Below are 20206 nucleotides of genomic sequence, written 5' to 3' on the forward strand. Positions count from 1 at the left end.
TTGCACTACGTAAGATCAAAACCAACTTAACAACAATACAATACAATATAGTAAGAAGAGGCTATTTTGAACTGGACTCATGTCGGTTGACAATTCCGGAGCTGTGACAGAATGAATATATTAGGGGTGCAACAATACACAAAATTCACGGTTCGGTTAGATACTTTGATGTCAAGGTTCGATATTTTTTCGATACAAAAGAATGTTCATGCTTTTTTAATTTGTCATTTATTAAAATTATAAATATATATTTTAACTCAAAAGTAGTTTTTAAATTTAATGTTGCTGAAACAACAAAATAAAAATAAAAAAAATCTATCTGATCGAGGAATCACTCATCTTTGGAAAAGAGAGTTTATTACAGAGAAATGGCTCTTTCCAAAATAAAAGCTATACTATGCGCTTCTTCTGGGCTATATTCTCAGCAGCATATTAAAATATCAGGTCCCCATAAGGAGAATCCTGTGCTAACGGCTGTCTAAATGGCTCAGGTAAAGTTTGTAGCATGGGTGCTTGTTGTTTTTGTCGGCTTCTACTTGTCTTTGCACTAGGATGATGTCGGCGTAAATGTGCAGTCATATTCATTGTGTTCCCACTAGTGCTGTCAGCGTTAATCTGAAATGACGTTAACGCAACAACACGGAAAATCTCCGTTAACGAGTTACCGCGGATCGCCCTGTGCAGCAAACTGGGCTAACGCAGTAGTTCCCACCCATGTAGGGTTGCCAACTCCCTGAAAAATAAATAAGGGACACCTCGTGGCCAGGGCCGGGCGACCCAGTTGTCTTCACCCTTCCCAGTGTGGTGAATTTTCTAGCTCTTTTTTTGTGTGTGAAATTATTTTTTTAACCATTTGACTTGAAGTTGATTTAAGTAGATGCATATTCTATTCTTTGTGATATGAACACATGGGAAACAAATGATCATTTAGCCATTTATTTTTAGCTCAAAATGACAACATTAACACAGTAAAACAGGTCTCTTTCTTAAACAGAAGCCTGTCATGCTTAACTTTTGAGAATATAAGTAAATCTTTCTTTAAAAGCACTCTGTCCTGCTTAACTTAAAATAATAGAAAACAATAGAAAGAAAAATATTCTTGTAACAGTGCACATTTAGTGCATTTAGTACAATTGGCTTCAGTTGAGGTATTATTTCAGCTTTTCTAATGCTAATCAGCTGCTCCTGTTTGTAAACCCGCTTGTTCCCATGATTACGCATCATAACTCATCATCATTATTCATCTATGTATTACTTTTATGTATTAGTCATCAATTTGTTGTAATCATCTATCCTTGCAGTTGTTTATTACACAAAATAAATTATATTATCACACTTCTGGCCACATAGCGCTGATATTCATTGCACATGCCCATATTAACTTTTTCCAGCCAGGTGTTTTCCTTTTCCCATTCTTCCCTTTCTCTGAGGGGAACAAACATTGCTGCTCTAGTGCTGGGCTCACACTGTGCGGTTTTTGGCCCATTTTGAGCCGATTTTTGAGTGATCGGACCGATTTTGGCCTTCATCGTGCATCGTGTAGTATACGTGGGGTAACGAGAAGTGATTAACACCTCACGACCAGCTCCCGATCATCAATCGCTCGTGAGGGTGTCACCACAGGCGCTCACACTGCTCACGCGCAAACGTAAACGTTGGTGAAAAAGACGTTGCAGCACGGCTGTGCAGCGTGTGATCTGGACACAAGCGATGGAGGCACAACTTTGGAAAGCTCATCCGAGCCTTTTCGATGTGGCATCACAAAATTATCACGACCACAACAACCGTGAAAATAGTTGGATTTACACTGCTGCTCAATCACAGCTGCCTGATCAATGTTTTTCATTAGCAATTTAGCAAAGTTGATGGTAGTGGTGTGTCTGTGTGAGTGAAAGACAGAGAGAGCGAGCGACAGATTTTCTGTTATAACCTTCATGTTATGGAGGCACAGTGTGAGCACTCAGGTCACATCAGAGCATCGGGCGGTATAGTGTGAGAGTACATCGTGGCATACGAACTTCTAACCCCTGCGAGTCAATCGTGCAGTTTGAGCAGGAGCTGAATAACGTGACTGAAAAAAATCGCACAGTGTCTGCCCAGCTTTAGGTGTACTGTCATCCGAGACTTGCACCGCAGAGTCGGCGTTTGTTCCCCTGTTGGCCATGCTTCTTGTTGTGGTCATCTGTTGTCTTCCGGTATTTTCTCCGCAAGCGACCTTTCCTCGACCAATGAGATGAGCGGTAATCTGAATTGTCATACTCGAATTGTCATAAGTGTGCTGTCAGCTCATTGGTCACAAAGCAGGAGAGGGGCTGGGAATTATGTTTTCAAACAAAGTGTTAATTCCATAAACATTTATAGACTACTTTTGATTCTCACTGTATTACGGGACAAAGTGCGTCCCTTATTAGCTCAATACGGGACGTGTACTTTTGTTTCGAAATACGGGACGATTCCGTATTTTAAGGGACGGTTGGCAACCCTACACCCATGTAATTGAGCATTGCGTGACACATCCGACATACTGTTTTACTTTTGTCCATGACTCGCTTACCTTCAGGGTCATACTTCACATGAAGACCAAAATAGTTCCAAAGGCCAGATCTGAATGAGGGTGGGGGAGGTTCAATTTGCCAAGTTTCTGTCTTGCTAGCTTGAGCTGCGCTCAGTGGATCTGCACTCGACAGTGCAGCCTAGGCGGAGTAGTCGAACGCAGATCCACTGAGCTCTCAACACAGACAGCGTTGTCAGAAGAAAAGTTGATAAAATAAATAAATTTAAAATTTTGTATTGTTCGATATATATGCCTACCGATATATATATATATATATATATATATATATATATATATATATATATATATATATATATATATATATATATATATAGAGAGAGAGAGAGAGAGAGAGAGAGAGAGAGAGAGATTTACTTTTTAACATTATGAATCTGATTGTTAGCACATGATTTAATAAAACTTATTGTTGGGCTTATTTGAACTTTCTGTCACCCCTGAGCTATGTAAGTGACTGGAAATGGCACTGGGAAGTCTAGACAGGCTTGTGGAGCAGTGAACACATGAGTATAAAGTAGTCTTTTCTTGCGAATGGAAAGTTGCAAAGGTTTCCCAGCAAATAAAAATCCTGGAAGAAAAAATGGAATTCCCAATGGGAGGGATGACTTGCCTGCTTTTGGAGGCCATTGGAGTCTGAGACTGCGAGGTAGACAGTCTTACATACAGTGCAATCGTTAACATTCCCCTAACCTCACGTCAGGGCAGCTTTTAGATGTCTGAGGTAATCACCTTGTGAGAAGGCTTCTTCTGGGGGCATTCCTTGGCTCTCCCAGCAGAGCCTCAGATGACTTATTGTAAAAGGAGAGGGTGTTTAATGCTCTAGGAAAAAAAAGGGCTTCTAAAAGGGGTCTTGACAGTTTGTTGCTGAAGGGGCAGGTTTGTGCAAAGCCTGCTTCTTTGTTGGTGTTCTCATGACAAATGTATGGAAGGGAAGACACAGCACTGCACAGCTAAAGTGGAATAAAAATTTACTTGGGTAAATTTGAAAATGCTTCAAAAGTTTATGTGTGTGCAAAAGTCAAAGCATGTTCTAAACTAGCTCTGGCACCTAGTAGAAATATGTCACAATATTTTTCCCATTATATCATATGTATATGTTTATGCATGATATTCAAATCTGCCAGAATAAAAAGTTGATAGATGTTATTTGATTTCATATAAAAATTAAAAATATAAATCGCATATAAAATTAAATCGCATTGGATAAAACCCAACAAATCTTGTTGTCAACCAGTACTAACCTGTCATAAGTGTATCAGCATAGGTGTATCCTGTGCGCTAGACACCTACATAAAAATTTAGATCTTTGGGATAATTTGTGCCATCACATAGTGAGAGCAAACTGAACTACATTATTTACACTATATGTATATGTCATTTATTTGTTAAATCCATGCTAAAATGTTCCTTTTTTCGGGCGGATTAATCTGTAACCGTATTTAGCGTATCAGCAAAACCATAAAATATTCAATTTAAAATTATCCAAAAGAAAAGCAGTATGTCAGAAATATTTGATAAACTAATTATTAGAAATTCATCTACGCAAACAAAAATTTTAATAAGTTTTGAGTAATCGTTTAATCCACCACGCGTTTCATGACTACTTTGTTCCTTAAGGCAGGTTGAGAGTAACAACAGAAGCTGCAGCAGTGGCTGAGTAATCTCAGGTATGTGCCTGTCCTTGAATATCCGAATCTGCTGAACAAATGAGGATAAGATTCCATCTTGGTTGAATCATGCCAAAAGAATCCCATCTGACGTCAAGCAAATAAAAGCCACACAAGAAACAAACACCGATGCTTCTAAGATACACAGTCCCTCTGACATTTTGATGGCCATGATTGATGGTTTTTATGGTTGCACTGAAGCTACAATAAGTTTAAACTTTTAGAGCCTTGATGGACATTAATTAAAGGGCAGGAAATTCTTACTAAGCACAAGGGGGCTGAGTTACAATGCTGAAAAAAATATCACTGCAACTTAGCAAAATCAAAAAGAGGGCACAGCAAGTACAAACGTAAAAAAACCAGCTTGATTTCTCGCATTCAACATTTATGGCTCTTCAGCTACATTTCCAAGATAAAATAATAAAATCTCATTAAGAAAACAGTCTCGACATTAGGAATGGGAGAGTACGATCAAAATAATCAAAGACAAGTGTGTTAAATTTCCCACACCTGCATGCGAGTGAGTCTACGGAAGGCCTTGCCAACATATCCATCTGGAGCGTTTCAGGACATTAGGGGCTCAACACCTGCAATTTAATGGACACGCTGGAGGAAACAGCGCAACTATTCCGAAACCATATGGATGTTTAAACTCTTCGGCAGAACAGCAGGCCAATGTGATGTTTTTGTTCTGAGTCTCGATTCATGCTGGGCTAATTATTGCTAATTTAACTGAGCCATCCTGCATCAAACGCAACAGTTCTCCTGAAAACCAGCTTTAACCGGTTACCTAAAGGCAAAATTCTCCCAGTGATACCAGTGTGTTTAAGAAAAAGAAAAAGTATATAAGATGTTGTTCAGAGATAAAAAGAAGACAAAGAGGTTGTGTGTCTAACAACATAATGTCGAGAAGGACAGGTTGTGAAATAGTAGGAGGGGAAAAAAAAAACCCAAAGCAATAAAAACACTCTGAAGAAAAAGACAGGTGTAAATCAATGGGAGAGCAGCCGATTTGCTCTCAGGACAGCAATAACCAGCTCTGAGAGTGCTGGTACGACTGGAAGAACCTGCCCCTGGGTCACAGCACAACAGGTACAGACTTGTTAAAGAGAGCTCTGAGTGGAAAGAAAACATTCTGTAGCAAAGTTTTGAGCGCAAAAAGAAGAAAAGTATTTTTCTCATTTCTTTTCAGGAAAGTATTACCAGTGTTTGTTTTCTTTTAGCCACAAGTCTCTGTGGAATGAATGTTTTTCTCATTTTCGTGCATTCATTATGGAGTGGATTTCCATGTAATTGTTGTTCTTTTGTTACTCTGGCAGTTATCCAGTGAACTCACCATACATCTTTCCCTCATCTGACAAGATGATTTTCCTCCTTCCACAGGGAGGGTAGATGGCGAGGGCCTCCTGGAAGCTCTGCTCAATGTCTGGGGACCACACACCCTCGGCATCCCCGTCCATGGTCTTGTCTTCATTGTCCCCGTCCAGCCCATCTTCTGGGCTACCGTTGGCACTCCACTCGTTGGACGCAATTGTGGCGGCTCCACCTGGGCCCAACCCTGAGCCCCGGTATCAAAGGATCTGTAGGTGATCTGTTGAATACAGTTGCATAAACATTTTTACAAGTCCCATACTGATCGCAATTTTTATGATCATCACCAGATCACAACCCAACAAACAGTGTTTTTCACCCAAACAGCAAGTTAAAGGGTCTGAGGAAATGTAGAAACAGTTTATCGTTAGTCCAGCGTTATTTGGAAACGCTCATTGAAAAAGTATTGTCTGTTTTGCCAAATCCATAATTTAACCCTTATTTGTTGCCAAAAAAGAATATAAAACAAATCAGTGAAGCACAATGTTTCACTTCAGTTCCTATTACTATTATAATTATTATTACTATTATATATTTTTTCTCCAGTAAAACCTCACCTAGTAGAATTTACAGATGTTGCCATAGTAGAAGTTTGATCTTCTACTAGATCAAAGCCATTGTTTACATAATGGCATCCATGCTGGTCCCAGCTTTACACTTAAATGTCCAAATTAAGCAAAGGTACAGGACATGTGGCATTATCTGGCAACACACATAAAATGTCCAACATAAAATTGTCTTATTTTTGTGCGGAGGTCATGAATTTGATGGACTCGCTGTGATATGAGCTAAGCAGCAGGCAAATGGGTCAGGAGTGAACAACTGTCTTACATTGTTCTTAGAGTTTATGAAGCAACACTGCTGAGCTTCAAAAAAAATAAATTTTGACTTGATGCCTTCTATGAACAGACACCAGATAACCTTGAGGAGATATCTAGTAAAACTCAATCAATTCAGTTAAATCTAAGACAACTCAAATTTGACTCAAATCTCAAATTTGTCTTTTTTCTTTGAAATCCTCACAACTGGAAACATTTGACTTGAGCAAAGAAGATCTCCTTGAAAAAGGAATGTTGTTCATCTATACAGCCACTACCTTCTTTGACGTTTTTTTTTTTTATTGCAGTCATTAAATTTGCAAGAATAAACAATGCAACCCGTAATCATTATGATAATTTCCTTGATTTTATGTCTCTGAAATGGTCAAATGAATTCAAGATATTCCATAAAACGAAGTTTAAAGACCTCACTAATCAGCGCTGGCCTCAAAGAATTCTTGTGGTCTGGGAACTGTGTTCCAGTGTGGTTGGCTTATGGCTGACTGCAGGCATGGCTCTTAAGTATTTTTCAAGCTGCCTTTTCAGCATTGTATTGTTTCTAAAATGGAAGTCTATGAGGTAACCATTATCCTCCCAGGATGCTTATGTTTCTGCTTCAGCATTTCTGCAGATACTGACAAAAATAAAGTATAATGGATAAATACAGACCCCAGCCAATTCTTTTTTTCATTACTGACCATTATTTTACGAGGTTTAGAAATGCAGGATATCATAATAGCATAAAAATCAACCCATAACATTTCTATTCTCAGGTGAAAATATAAATGAGTAACAATAGTGAATAAAACCCCTGTTTGTAATGGCAGTTTTACAGCCAAGACATTTATAACATCCTCTCTATATTGCAAGGTAAAGAAACTACAACTTCACAAATGGAAACAACGGTACAACACACTACGAGGAACTTGATGAGACAAGAGAGAATAAACTCCCTTTTAACAAGAAGAAACTTAAATATAAATGTAAAAAAAAAAAAATACTATACATACACTATAATGTATGAAATTCATCATTCATGAGCACAGGAATCTCTCCTAGGCTTTCTTTTTCCATGCTTTTCATCAGTACGTAGAACAACACACACACACTTTACAATTACTGTAGCTATAACAAAATGCCTGATGGTGAAAAGCAGAGGCGAAGGATTAGTGATGCTTTCATTCCCTTCCCATCATCATTTAAAAGGAATTACAAAAGATCAAAGGTGAATAGAGTATGGCAATACTGTTCCTGCAGTGAAATTCTACCACAAGCAACATGCAACATTAATTTTGACACTGAACCAAAGCGAGAGTTTGAGAAATATCCACAAGTCAAGCTGCTAATTTTAGCTGAGAGGGTCCTGGTTACGGTGGACCCTTTGAGACAGGGTCACGGTGTTAAAACTCAACACTGAAACTGAGCACTCATCAACAGCTCAAATGATCTCAGTCCTCACGAATCACTGGGCTGGACTGCTCCCAGTGACTGCTAGAGTTGGGGTTAGTTTAATTATAATCTATCCAGCCAATTTGTGGGGGGGGGGGATAAATAGGAATCAAAAATGTGTGCAAGTAAACAATTAGAAAGCCCTGCACTGACTTGTGTAAAACCATTTCATAAACTATGAATTGCCATTTAATTACTTATGTAGAAAAGAAAAAAATCTGGTTTTAACTTCTAAAAAGTGATGATTTCTTACATTTTGCACTGCTAAAGAAACAAAACAAGAAGTGGAAAACAAACCAACAATAAAAAAAGTTTGGGCCTACAATGTCATGTGGGTAGATAAATTAAGACATAGGGAAATGCTCGTTATGGTTTCCAACAGCAAAATATGATGATTTCAAGTGCAATGTTTTATTTCACCAACATCTCAAAACCCTAAAATAATCAATCTACTATAATACATGGCATATTCTAGCATCACATCTTTACATTTTAGAAGCTAAAACCATAAAATGTGTAAGCAGACTGAAACAACCACAAGAGTTTCGCCAGTGCGATTTTTACTTTGTTGTCACGCTGTCCGCATTGGAACAAATTAAAAACTAAACCAGCACAAAAGGTACACTTCTACAAACAATAATGCAATCTTCAATACACGTCTATCTCAATCTCAAGTATAGCATATGGTGGTCATATAGCTTGGTGTGAAGATGTCTTTCAAAGTATGTCATTAATGTGTGCGCAGGTGCTGTGGGGTAACGGGCTCAGTAAAGCCGAGACCGTAATCATAGGCTGATGGCACAGTTAGGGAGGCGTGGAGGGAGAGGTGGCTGCTGTTGTTTATCTCCAATTATAGCAGAGAAAACACTGCGAACCTCCTCTGCACTGTGAGCAGTGAAGAGCCGCAAACAACGCTCAATGTAACATCAGATCCGACGACCTCAATGGAGCTCCAAGTGCTCACAAGAGCGTGTTCAAGTGAGGTGCTGCAAAAGAGAGGCTCTTCACTAAGAGAGGGGCCTGAATTCCAGACATGTCCTTATTAAGAAAGGGCTGCGAGTGCTCACTGTTTCTCCTCCTGCCTCCCTTGTGTCAACCCAGCACCCTCCCCTCCCTCCCCTCCAACGAGCACTCAGAACGTCTTTACCCAAATAAGGACAGGAGACCAGGGGATGCATGTATGGGAGGAGGAGTGGGTGGTGGGTGGGTGGTTTGGATGGTAGGTTTAGAGCAGAGGGGGAAAAGGGGTGTGTATGGGGGGTGGGGGGGGACTAGGGGGGGACTTTGGAGGGGGGAAGGGGGGTCCAATTTAGGCGTCCACTTTGGAGTCTGGAAAACAGTGGGATTGTTCCAGCTGGAATGCAACATCAGCAGTGAACACGCTCCCACTTTGTGACGCTCAGAGCTCAGACTAGAGGGAGGGCATTGTCAGTGGAGCAATTTTTCAATACATCTCCGAGTGGAGTCACGGGATTTAAGTCAGGACAATGGCCCCGACATCATGATAAATGTTGGACAGACAGTCTTATGGACTCAAACGCAACAGCTAGTTTCATACTTGTAGAGAGCTCCAATTAAATGAGTCAGCATGAGGAGGTTTGGGATTTAGTTGTCCAACATGATTTACTCCCAAAATACCAGTAAAGCAGTTGTAATTAACATACTGATTCAATTAGAAGATCTCTCACCAATGCACTGTAATGTCCCTTCGAGCCAGTTTGGGTGAGAAACTCCACAGCATAGTAACAACTTGCAATGATTAAAATACAAACAGTCCTCAGTGTTGATAGAAAAAATAAATCAGTTGACTGATGTTGAGTGGCATTAACTGAATGAGCATGTTCGATGAGCAATAAGTACTTGTGAAGCAAAGGTGATAGAAAATCCTCAGTTCCTCATTCTCTACTCGAATAATTTACAGTTCTTTTTCCTGTTACATGAGATTTAAAAAGGAATATCCTTAATGTTTTGGGCTTGAAATTAAATACAAATTAAAGTGAATGACATCATTCTGGTTTTGCACACCAAACACAGCCTTAACTGAAATGGCACTCCCAACAACAGCAGCCTCCTCTAGCAGGAGAACGCACCTTGCAGTGTGGCAGGAGCAGCTCAAGGAAAGCAATAAAGTGCTCATGCCTTTTACCAGGCCTCTAAATTCCCAGATCCCAATCCAGTAAGCATCTGCATGTTACACAAGCCCGATCCATGGAGGTACCACTTGCACCCCACATGTCCTAAAGGATCACCTACTTCTGTCCTAGTACCAGTAACTGCAGGACTATCATCAAAAGGTCCTACATCGATAATAGGTCAGAGCTATTTGGGTGGCAAGCTTGCCATTTTAATATCATGGCCTAATTAACATTTTACTTAAGAATGAATCAATTGTATTGTGTGAGACAAAAATGAGACAGTGGTCACTTTCATGAGTAAACCATAGTATGAAATATAAATCTTATAAGGGTGATTTCTGTTTCTTTTCCATTCAGCTTAGACAATTGTGACACACTTTGGCTCATTTAATTTGCTGACATTTTATAGCACAATTGAGAAACTGTTATGGAACTGATACTGATAATAACCAGCAGCTCCCATGTACAAAACTGTGTGTAAGACTTTTAGATCTTTTGCCAGATGGAAACACTTTTTTTTAAAATGTGCCCTGGTTGGATGACACACTGCTCTCACATTTTACATAAAAATCAGGGACACACCTCCCCTCCCTCTGTCTGGGAGTCAGGCCATGGGACTCTGAGACCAACATGCTACAGAATTCCAATGTGCAGCAGGAATGTAAATAACACTGCAAAGCTATGTGGCTCGCACAGTCACTGAAACAGCACCATTCATGCACCAGAATCCCTCTACCCATTTTCCCAGTCCTGTACCCAGCGATCACATTACATTCTGTTTTCAGCAATCGGCTTATCTCTGCTCCGGCTCCATCTACGAACTGACCGGAGTTTGTTGGCACTGCTTCTTCTGAGAGAGGGCTATGTGTGGTAAAATGTACCAATGAATTCCAGAAATTCTACTGAGTCACTCTCAGCTGGCTTGCTTGAGGAAAGTTGTCAACATAGCCTTAATCAGGAAAGGGAATCCATAAGTCACACAGAATGGAGGAAATCACTTACAAACACCTACAGGCCGGAAAACAGATTCTGTTTCTTTCAGTAAAAACGAAATAGGTGTCTTGGCATTCAGCAGTTGGTAGGATAACATTTAGTCAAACAGAAAAGGCAGAGCTGACACATTTTTATTTGTTGTCTGTTATTCCTCAAATTTATCTTCCACTGAACATGATATCATCTTGGGTCTCTCAAATGGACCAACCAGATGGGTTTCTACTTACGCAGCGGAATTCCAAGACTACAGTGAGGCAAGACCTTGAGTCAAACTTTCTCTGTCATGTCTGATTTTTATGGCCTGACGGCAACATCTCCTCTCGAGTCCAGCGGTGGGAAAAGAACATCTGTCGAACCTCGAAGACGTTTAAGACCAGACAGGATGGATCATAGTAATACATTTTAGCAGAGACTAAACATCCCACCGTGAGAGCCATGTGAGCCCACTGAGCTAGGACAGCAGTGTAAGTACCAGAAGGGCACAGTATGTGTCCAATAGCTTGAAAGTGCAAAGTTAAGCTTTAAGCTTCTGCTGTATAGCAATAAGGGAAACTATTATTTCAACGCCCAGGTTACACGTGTCACAGAAAGGCCTCCCAAAAAACAAAACCACAACTTAAAAAAAATGAAGCCAACAGCTTCAGTTCTTCTAACGGCCACTTGAGGCTGGCTCCTAAAGATCATCAGACTCCATAGACCCCTATGCTAACATTCAGTCATGGAAATTACTTGTTTATAGCCATATACAAAAAAATATTTTGGTCTGACTAGCCAACCCTTCTTCACAGCAGTACAGGAGCCAAATCTTTTTTCTTCTTCTTTGTTTTCTGCTAAAGTTAGGGATGTGACAGAGGGCTATATGCATCTTTTCTAAACAGTCTACAGCATTGTGGGTCAGCCTAAGAGTCCTGGGCCCACCGACTTCAACAATGGACCCATCCTGACAGCCCATGATAAGTATTTTACTAGGTTTTATTTTCTATTTTCAAAATAATTATTTCAATAAAAATGAAACTAAATGCCCTCCCGACCAATTACAAGTGCCCATTTCACAATGACAGTACTTGTTAAATCCGAGGGAGCATGTCATGGTTTAGCAGAGCAGGAAGAAATTTTCCCTCAACTTTCTGCTGTCGATGTGACGAGCATAATGTTTGACTCCATTTGAATCCGTTTTGGTTCCACTGAACTTCTCTGTTTATGAGTTATTTGCACACTCCGTGAAAAAAAAAATTGTCATGAGAACTGTTGACAAATTCATCACTTTTAATTAATACATTTATTTTTCTTGCAGTTTCTGGCTGTGTAAAACGCCAGTAACAAGGCTTAGATGGAGAATGAAGTCAATGCAGCAAGTACATTTTCTGTTGAAAATTGAAAAAAAAAATGTTATAAAAATAAATTCTTAATTTCTTTACTGCTTTTTTTTTAAGCAGTAAAGACCAGACAGGATGGATCATAGTAATACACTAGAAGCTTTAATAATAAAACCATCAACTACTCTGGTTACTCCTACTCTGAATTTAAGGTAGAAAACACAATCTTGTAAATGTAACTCATTTAAAATTTTAAAAACACCTGAAGTAAATATAACATGAATTCTGTGATCTCTAATACGTTGGTACAGAAATCATCCTTTTTTTTTTTGCCATTGTGATATTTAAGCCTTTAACAGCAACTATTAAAAAGTTGAACCTGGTCCACAGGACTGAAACAGTAGAAGACACATTGGAGCCAAGGTTATAAACAAGATATCTGACACAGCCATTAGATATATTTGCAATATATCTTTACAGATGTTTTCCTTTTATTTTTTAAACAAAAAATTCTACATGCCCTATCAAAATGAAGGTGTATGTAATGCAACACGCGCATTTGCTTTAGGATTTTGTTTCAGTGTGTCAGCCATAATTTTTTATAGAATGAAGTTATTTATAAACCTCACTAGCTGAATACCAGGATGCAAAACGCTATTTTGGCTGTAATGTTAGTACATCTGATTCATTTGGCCACTTGGGGTAGTGCATATCGTTTGTATTATTTATTTATTTTTTCAGATAAAGCCCAAACAAAGCACCATGAAAGATCAGCTTCCTTCATCTGTTCACATCTCTGTACACCCCATGACTCAGTTCTACTGACTCATGTCCCAAAGCAGATTGTTAACAGATTTCCTTCAAATCTGTCTCTTCCACTGTTGATCCATCAAGCCTGTTGTGTTTGCATGTCTCTCTGTCATTGCTCACAGTCGGATTGTATATTCTTCCATCTGTACACTACAAGATTTGTTCCTGTCGTTATAAATGAAGTCTTTGTTTAGTTGCTGTAAGAGTTGGGACACTTGTTGGCAAAGAACAGGCCCCTACTGGCAGACATAAGCCCCCCCGCTTAGCTGGGAGTAAAACACACCTCCACTGAACTTAAAGTCTCGTGTATACACAGTTACAAATCACAGACCCAAACTCCTCCACATTAGAGAAGCACACATCTTGTTAAGGTTGAAGGGTGCTCACAGCTGTAGGGTCAGTGCTCTCGTTCAAAGTGAGACCCCCACCACACACACCAACAGTCTGACAAACACACACACACACACATTTAACAGGGGAAACAACAGGTCTTGGCGGCAGAAGGAGCAGCTGCTCTCTAAGGTCAGATTACAGATAAAGAAAACATTTTAGGTTCCGGGCCAGGAAAGCTGCTCTCTGACAAGAGCTAGAAACATGGCCTTATTCCTCCTTACACAGAACACACATATGCACATGTTTAACTGCAGCGCCTTCATTTAGGAGATAAATCTAAGGTGATGAGCTGGCACAAGTGTCAAGCTGTGTGCTCTCTGCGTTTGCTGAAGGCACCACTGCCTTTTTAAGACTCATGAAAGCACGAGCCCATCTTCCAAAAAAAAATGAAAAAAAAAAAAAAATCAGTCACCACCTTCCCCTCTCCCTTCTGTGTCTGTGTTTGGCCCTAATAAATTCTCTCCAGCTCCTCCAATAACTTCCTCCTACTTCCTATCTGGCAAGGCACTCAGGAAACAATCAGAGCTGAGAGTGAGAGGAGGGCTGGACGGCCAACAGCTCACACGGCAAGAGACAGAAAGAAAGGCAGAGGGAAAAGCTAAGACAAACACATGAACACACACGTACCACATGCACACTCTGTCAAGTCAGACATTTGCAGTTTGATACCAGCTGCCTGCCCGAGGAAAAAAATAAGGCTCAGAATAACGTCTTGCACGCAGAAAAGAAAGCGATCTGAGCTGGAAGTGTCTGGCACACATTCCTCGATTATTTACACCATGAAAATGAAGAGAAATGACTATTATTTATTGCTTTCTTTTAATCATTTCACATAGCATGGAAACCGACTAACATGCTGCATGGAGGCAAAAAGAGGTGGCTGGTTTCCTATGAGTCACAGAGTCTAAGGCGGATAAATGAGTATCACACGTCAAGGCACAGCATGAACATAAGGCCCGATTCATTCATTTGTTGTTCTATTTTAACACTGGATGCTGCTGGCTATTTGGTCTACCTTGAACTGTGACACGTTCAGAGATTTAAGCCTAATCCAGCTGAAAAGGGAAAGACTGACACAAAGCAGGGCCAGAAAGCCAGAGAGCTTTTTTTTTTTTTCTTCTTTACAGCCTGAATCAGCATTTTAATCGGAAATTTTCTGGGGAACGTAGCAGAGAAGCCATTCTAGCCTGAATTGGTCATTTTGTGGTGAGAGGAGCGGTTTAAAGCCATAATCTGTGAAACCTTTAAGACATGCATAACTTTGCAGCAGAATGCACCAGCCAATAATTCATGCAACCGTATAAATCGTGGCACAAGGCATTTAAAAGCAGCCACGGCTGTGATCAGAGCTGTATACGAGCTGTATCACAAGGGGAAAAAAAACTCCAATCTTACATAAAAAGCACACCCAAAGGTTAAACTTGTTCTTCTGTTGAAGACAAAAGTTTAATCAGCCTAAAAACGACTACACCTGTGATGTTTTATATTAGGAGCAACTAAAATGAACTGTGCTGCAGAGGGAGATCATCCCCCAACCCAAAACACTGAGCAGAGGGATTAAAGGAGTTTCACATGAGTGCCCTTGGGTCACTGGAGCACCAGTGCGACACAGGCCACACACACACACACACACACACACACACACACACTTTATGAAGCAGTGCAGGAGTAAGCCTCCTGTTATTTATAATGGAGGCTGGAGAGGAGACAGACATTGTCACAAATAACATTTCTTTCTGAGTACTTCTTCTTTCGAGTAAAGAAATGTGGAACATTGCTAACTCTTGGTTGCCAGAGGAAGAACAACTAAAACCTTTAGCAACTTGGGGACATCTGACACAAAGAGTATTCTGTTCTCAGCCACTCCCCAGCTCCTCCCCTCAGTGGTCTGAAGAGGAGGCCAGAAAGCTTATCTGTTCAAACCTCATGGTTTGGAGGATATGTAAACATGTGCAGTGAATTAATGTGAATAAAATGTTGATAAATTGCATTACTGAGGACTTTCAAAGTGAATTCTATTTTGACACTTTCTTTTTTGGCTCTATGACTCCAACAAGTAGCTCAGTCCAGCCGTTACTAGCTGACAGTGTCAAACTGCATATTGTAATCCAGATCATCATTAATGCCTTTCTGCTGAGAGCTGCAGGCTTTTCTCTTTGCGTCCTCACCGCACAGACATAAGTGGTATTTGTTCAGGTCTGGGTTGACAGAGGCAAAAGTGTCCACCATTTGGACGAGAACTTCTGAAACTGGTGCTAAAAAGCGACCAATGTCTGCACAAATGGGCAAAAGCTCATTAGCTGGTCTTCTGTGGGTTTGACACAAACGGGTGAAGCTGCTACTGACAAACGGTCAACAGACCTGCATCCAAAGTAAACTCTCTGCAGCGCAAACACAGGATGCACTTCACCACTGGAATTAGCCCTACACCACAAATAATTTGAAATACCTATAGTAGCTACAGTTTCTGATTAAGCATATTTAAAAAGAAAAATCAAAAACATAAGGGGATTGATTTGTTACCCTAATGAAGAGAACACATGCTCATTAACTCTTCCCTCTAATAAACAGCCCGAAGGAACACAGCTGGGGATGAAAAAAGGAGAGAAAACAGCCACTTTTAGGGGATACTACCACAAGTAATCTAATTGACCTCCGTGACATGGTAAAGCTATAAAACTTTCCCTTAATTTAACTCCTACACAAGTACAAAGTGTAAATGCTGAATCCGCAATTGCTAAGAAATATAAAGTATGTTCAAGGAAAAAAAAAGACCACATTGTACAGTGGGAGGCCTGATGTATTCAGGCTGCATGAAAACAATGAAAGAGAATCTGACGGAACAGCAGAATGCTTAATCCTCTCCAGATTTACCCATCAGCATCAAAATCTATTATTAGGCATCTTGGCGTGTCTCATTTACCAAGGGCACATTGTTTGGTTCTTCATGTTGGTGTTTCATTTCAGAACATTTCCACATGTAGGTCTTAAGCAGGCCCCAAACTGGAGATCTGGCTTCTCAACCATGACCTAACGTGACAGCAAGAAAAGAGACACCCTATTTGATAGCCGATTATCCTTCTGCTTTAAAAGGCTTTAGAGCGGGCTTAAAGGGCTACACCAAATCAATGTCATACTTTAATTTACAACTGTGTTTATGAAAGACAATGATGTGAAAGAAAAAAAAAAAGAGAAAGGCTTTCCTTCTGCCTTGAATTTTAGGAAATGTTGGAGAGGAAACAGTAACAGACGTTAACAGGTTATTCTGCTAACAGCGACCAACCTGACAGACCGCATTCTGCCGTTGAGTCAAACGTGTTGACTGTCAGTGATTTAACTGTGCAGTTCATATGACCGCGCAAACTTAGGATAAAGGAGGTGCCAACGTTTGGCTCTGTCAAAACGGACACATATTATTTTCGCCTAGGTCTCTACTAACCACACACAGTTGTATAGCAGGTGTAGCCTGAGGTGGCACTCATATAATTATACAATTAGCTCGCTACGTATCCATGCATCTCAAATCTTCACCTATGAATTATGTACTTAGAAGGACTTTGCAGTGTATCATCACATGCCACGTTTGAAAAAGTCAAGAACAAAGAACTACATAGATAGACAGATAGTTACTTTCTATAACAACTTTTATTCTGTGGTTTACACTGCATAGTCTTGTACACCTCAATATGCATGTACATAAATAAATTTAGATTCAAGGTGTAATTCCAGATGTGAGTGAAAAAAAAAGCTTTGGTTTTCTAATCTAAAACTTTGATTCATTGCAAACCATTTAAAAATCATTCATATTAATTTGTGAGTGTTTTGATGAAAAAAATGCTTGATTTAAATTTAGTCTTAAAAATGTATTAACATACTGCAATGTTGTTCACAGTCTGCCCGGCAAGAGCTAAAGCGAAAGCAGACGTAGCTGAGCTGACACACACACACTTTTATATGAGATAATCTTGGTTTGTTTAGGCGTTATCAAGAAAACTACTCTGTATTTGTAATTCCATGTAGGAAGCATCAACAAGACCTCCAGAATTTATTTAACCTCGCTTCCTAATCAAGAAGCTGTCTTACCTTAGTGATGCAGAGGTCCAAATCACGCTGATGTTGTGTATTCCTCTAAAACGTTTTCGTCCAAATCGTCTCTCTCCGTGCTTGTCTGTAAAACTGTTGGATTCTTCTTGAGGAGCAAGGCTGGAAGAGTTGGATCCAGGTATGAACTGTCCGGGACAGAAAACAAACATGTTTTTCCCATTTCCTTCTGTCAAACGAGAAAACCTTTTTCTTTTCTTTTTTTTTTCTTTTAGGTAAAAGTATGTGCCAATGAGCGGGCTACCGGTGGAAATATGATTGCACATAGGCTGTCAAAGATATCCATACACACTGGGAAAGTCAAACACAATAGAGTATCAAACTGCAAATGTTTTCTTCCCTCCCAACGCAGGGAGCTCCGCGGAAAAATGTAAAAAATGACAATGATCTGAAAACTTCACCGAGACAAGCGGCATGAAAAAACTCCCCAGAAAAAAGGCTGTGGACAGAAAGAGGGAACATTTGTGGAAGACTTACCTTTTTATTCTTGCAGTCAGCTTATTCTCCTCAGTGGGGGAAACTGATCAATTCAGTAACTTTGTTATATTTTGGCGCGCTGTTGTTTTCCTTAATATTTCTCAGAGGTTTGACAGTATAAGTGGAATGTTAAGTATGACTTTGGTATGAAATCAACGCACTACACTGGAAAACGAAGGGGGAGGGAAAAAAAGACTTTCAAGGAGGAGCCATTGGTGCGCGTCAATCAACAAGGTTTTGGAGGGGGGGGGGGGGGGGGTAGTGACTTCACCGCAGGCCCCGCCCACAAAATCCCTGAACGCTGATTGGAAACTCTTGTCCGAAAAACCAGTCTGGCAGTACATACACTCGCAGAAATATGTCAAAGGTAGGAAATATATAAAGGGCATTTACATAAAAGACTCCGTGGCTTTATATAAAAACACTGGAACAGTCTTTAAATGAGTCTTTCTAAAACATTATTATTATTATGTTTTATTACTGTAGATAACTTTAAAGAAACATGGAATATTTAATGTTTCAAAACCTTAATGCAATTTTTAAAATTTTCTAAATAATAATATATAGGGTTTAAAATGGAAAATTGTGCAGTTAGTTACATGTGGCAATATTATCCTATCCAAAATATTAGTGATAAAAAGATGAGATAATATGGTATAGTATATAAATATAAACAGAACAGAGAAGATCACAACAAATTACATCACTACTAATCACTACTGAATAAATTGGATTTATATGTTGGAGGTATTTTCACCTGCTGGCTCATCCCCAAGAGGCGACCACAAGCGATGGATATGCATATCTGATTTGGCACAGATTTCACATTGGATGCCCCTTCTGGCACATAAATGATTACCTGGGCTCGTGACCCCCTAAGGCTGGGTTTATGTCTTCTCTCATTCTAAAAGCAGGAATCTTTTGCATGTAAGGCGAATATGTTCACTACTAAATGATGGAGTCACCTTCATGTTGCCTCGGAACTTAATTTTAGTCTTAATTTTACAGTAAGACAGAGAAAAAGAAAATGTTATGGTCCCCTACACACTCAATAGAAAAATGATGCCATCTCAATGTCACACAGAACAAACAGCACACATTCAATGGTTTACTCTGTGCGTCTGGTTATGTTGATATTTAATTTTCTTCAAATCTAAAGAACAGAAACCTCAGCTTGATGTTTGGTACTTAATAATGGAGAAATACTACAAATATACAAATGATGTATTATGAAAAGCTTTAGTTAGAAATAGATAACAGACTCAGCTTTATTGTCATTCAACCATTTGACATCTTCCTCTTTCTTCTTATAATTTTCTTAGATTTTAGTATATGCAAAAAAAAAAACTACTATATTAAAAAAAGTACTAAAATATTGTCTAATATTATTTAGAATATGTCATCCAGTCTAAGGTTTTGATTATTCTCAACAGTTTAAATGCAAATCCTTCTCTTAGACAACTTTCATGTGAGGAAAACAGTTTTCTTTTCCCCCCTAGAATTTTGTTACTTTAATTTCCCCTAACAGATGTTGACATTAATGCAGCCAAACCTGCATAACTCACAGAGAGTAATTTAAAGCTCCCATAAATGAGAATGAGAATCAGAAGGAGCATTACTACTGCTTAAATGTTATTGACAGAGAGACACAAAAATGAAAGCTGGACCTTTACTAGTAATGGAATATTTTATATTATATTAATATTATATTATATAGTATTTTCTTGGCATTTATTGTATAATTACCTCAAGTATATAGCCAATTAGTGAGTGTAATCTGTAACAGTCTTTGTTGTAGTTTTACTTTCACATTTTAGTCTATCTATACAAATAATAATACATTTGTCATGCAATTATACAAACATACGCTGTAAATGCTCATATTACACTAAATTCCCATAGAAACTATGAATATTGCTCTCCCTCGTATTATCGCTTATTTACTGGAAAGAGGGTTTAACTAGTAACCATGTGTGTATCACTGTAAATCTTATAAGCTTACACTCACACCTTTCCATCCAGCAACAGCTCCTTCTGTTGGTCAATAACATGGTTGCAACATTTTTAGATTATGAACGTTTATACACCACACACATATAAGACA

The 20206-nt window shown here is 39.3% G+C and overlaps 1 protein-coding gene across 10 annotated transcripts in view; it reads right to left on the reverse strand.

Moving 5' to 3' along the window:
- tead3b (TEA domain family member 3 b) overlaps positions 1-18274 on the reverse strand; it is a 36505-nt gene extending 18231 nt beyond the window's left edge. For 9 of the 10 annotated variants that reach the window (XM_086293367.1, XM_086293364.1, XM_086293362.1 and 6 more), the window contains exons 1-3: positions 18103-18274; positions 17608-17753; positions 5576-5830 (exon numbers count right to left, since the gene is read on the reverse strand). In XM_086293367.1, the coding sequence (XP_086149493.1) occupies positions 5576-5699 (124 nt within the window). In that variant the 5' untranslated portion in view covers positions 5700-5830; positions 17608-17753; positions 18103-18274. Of the gene's footprint in view, positions 1-5575; positions 5831-17607; positions 17754-18102 lie in introns of those variants that run through there. The other variant, XM_086293368.1, reaches the window with a different exon arrangement.
- Positions 18275-20206: the final 1932 nt, after the last annotated feature.

The sequence above is a fragment of the Aulonocara sp. 'chitande type north' Nkhata Bay genome, linkage group LG5 (genome assembly GCF_057382095.1).
Source record: "Aulonocara sp. 'chitande type north' Nkhata Bay isolate Kocher_YH1m ecotype deep benthic linkage group LG5, A_spYH_male_GT1.1, whole genome shotgun sequence".
Classification (NCBI taxonomy): Eukaryota; Metazoa; Chordata; class Actinopteri; order Cichliformes; family Cichlidae; genus Aulonocara; species Aulonocara sp. 'chitande type north' Nkhata Bay.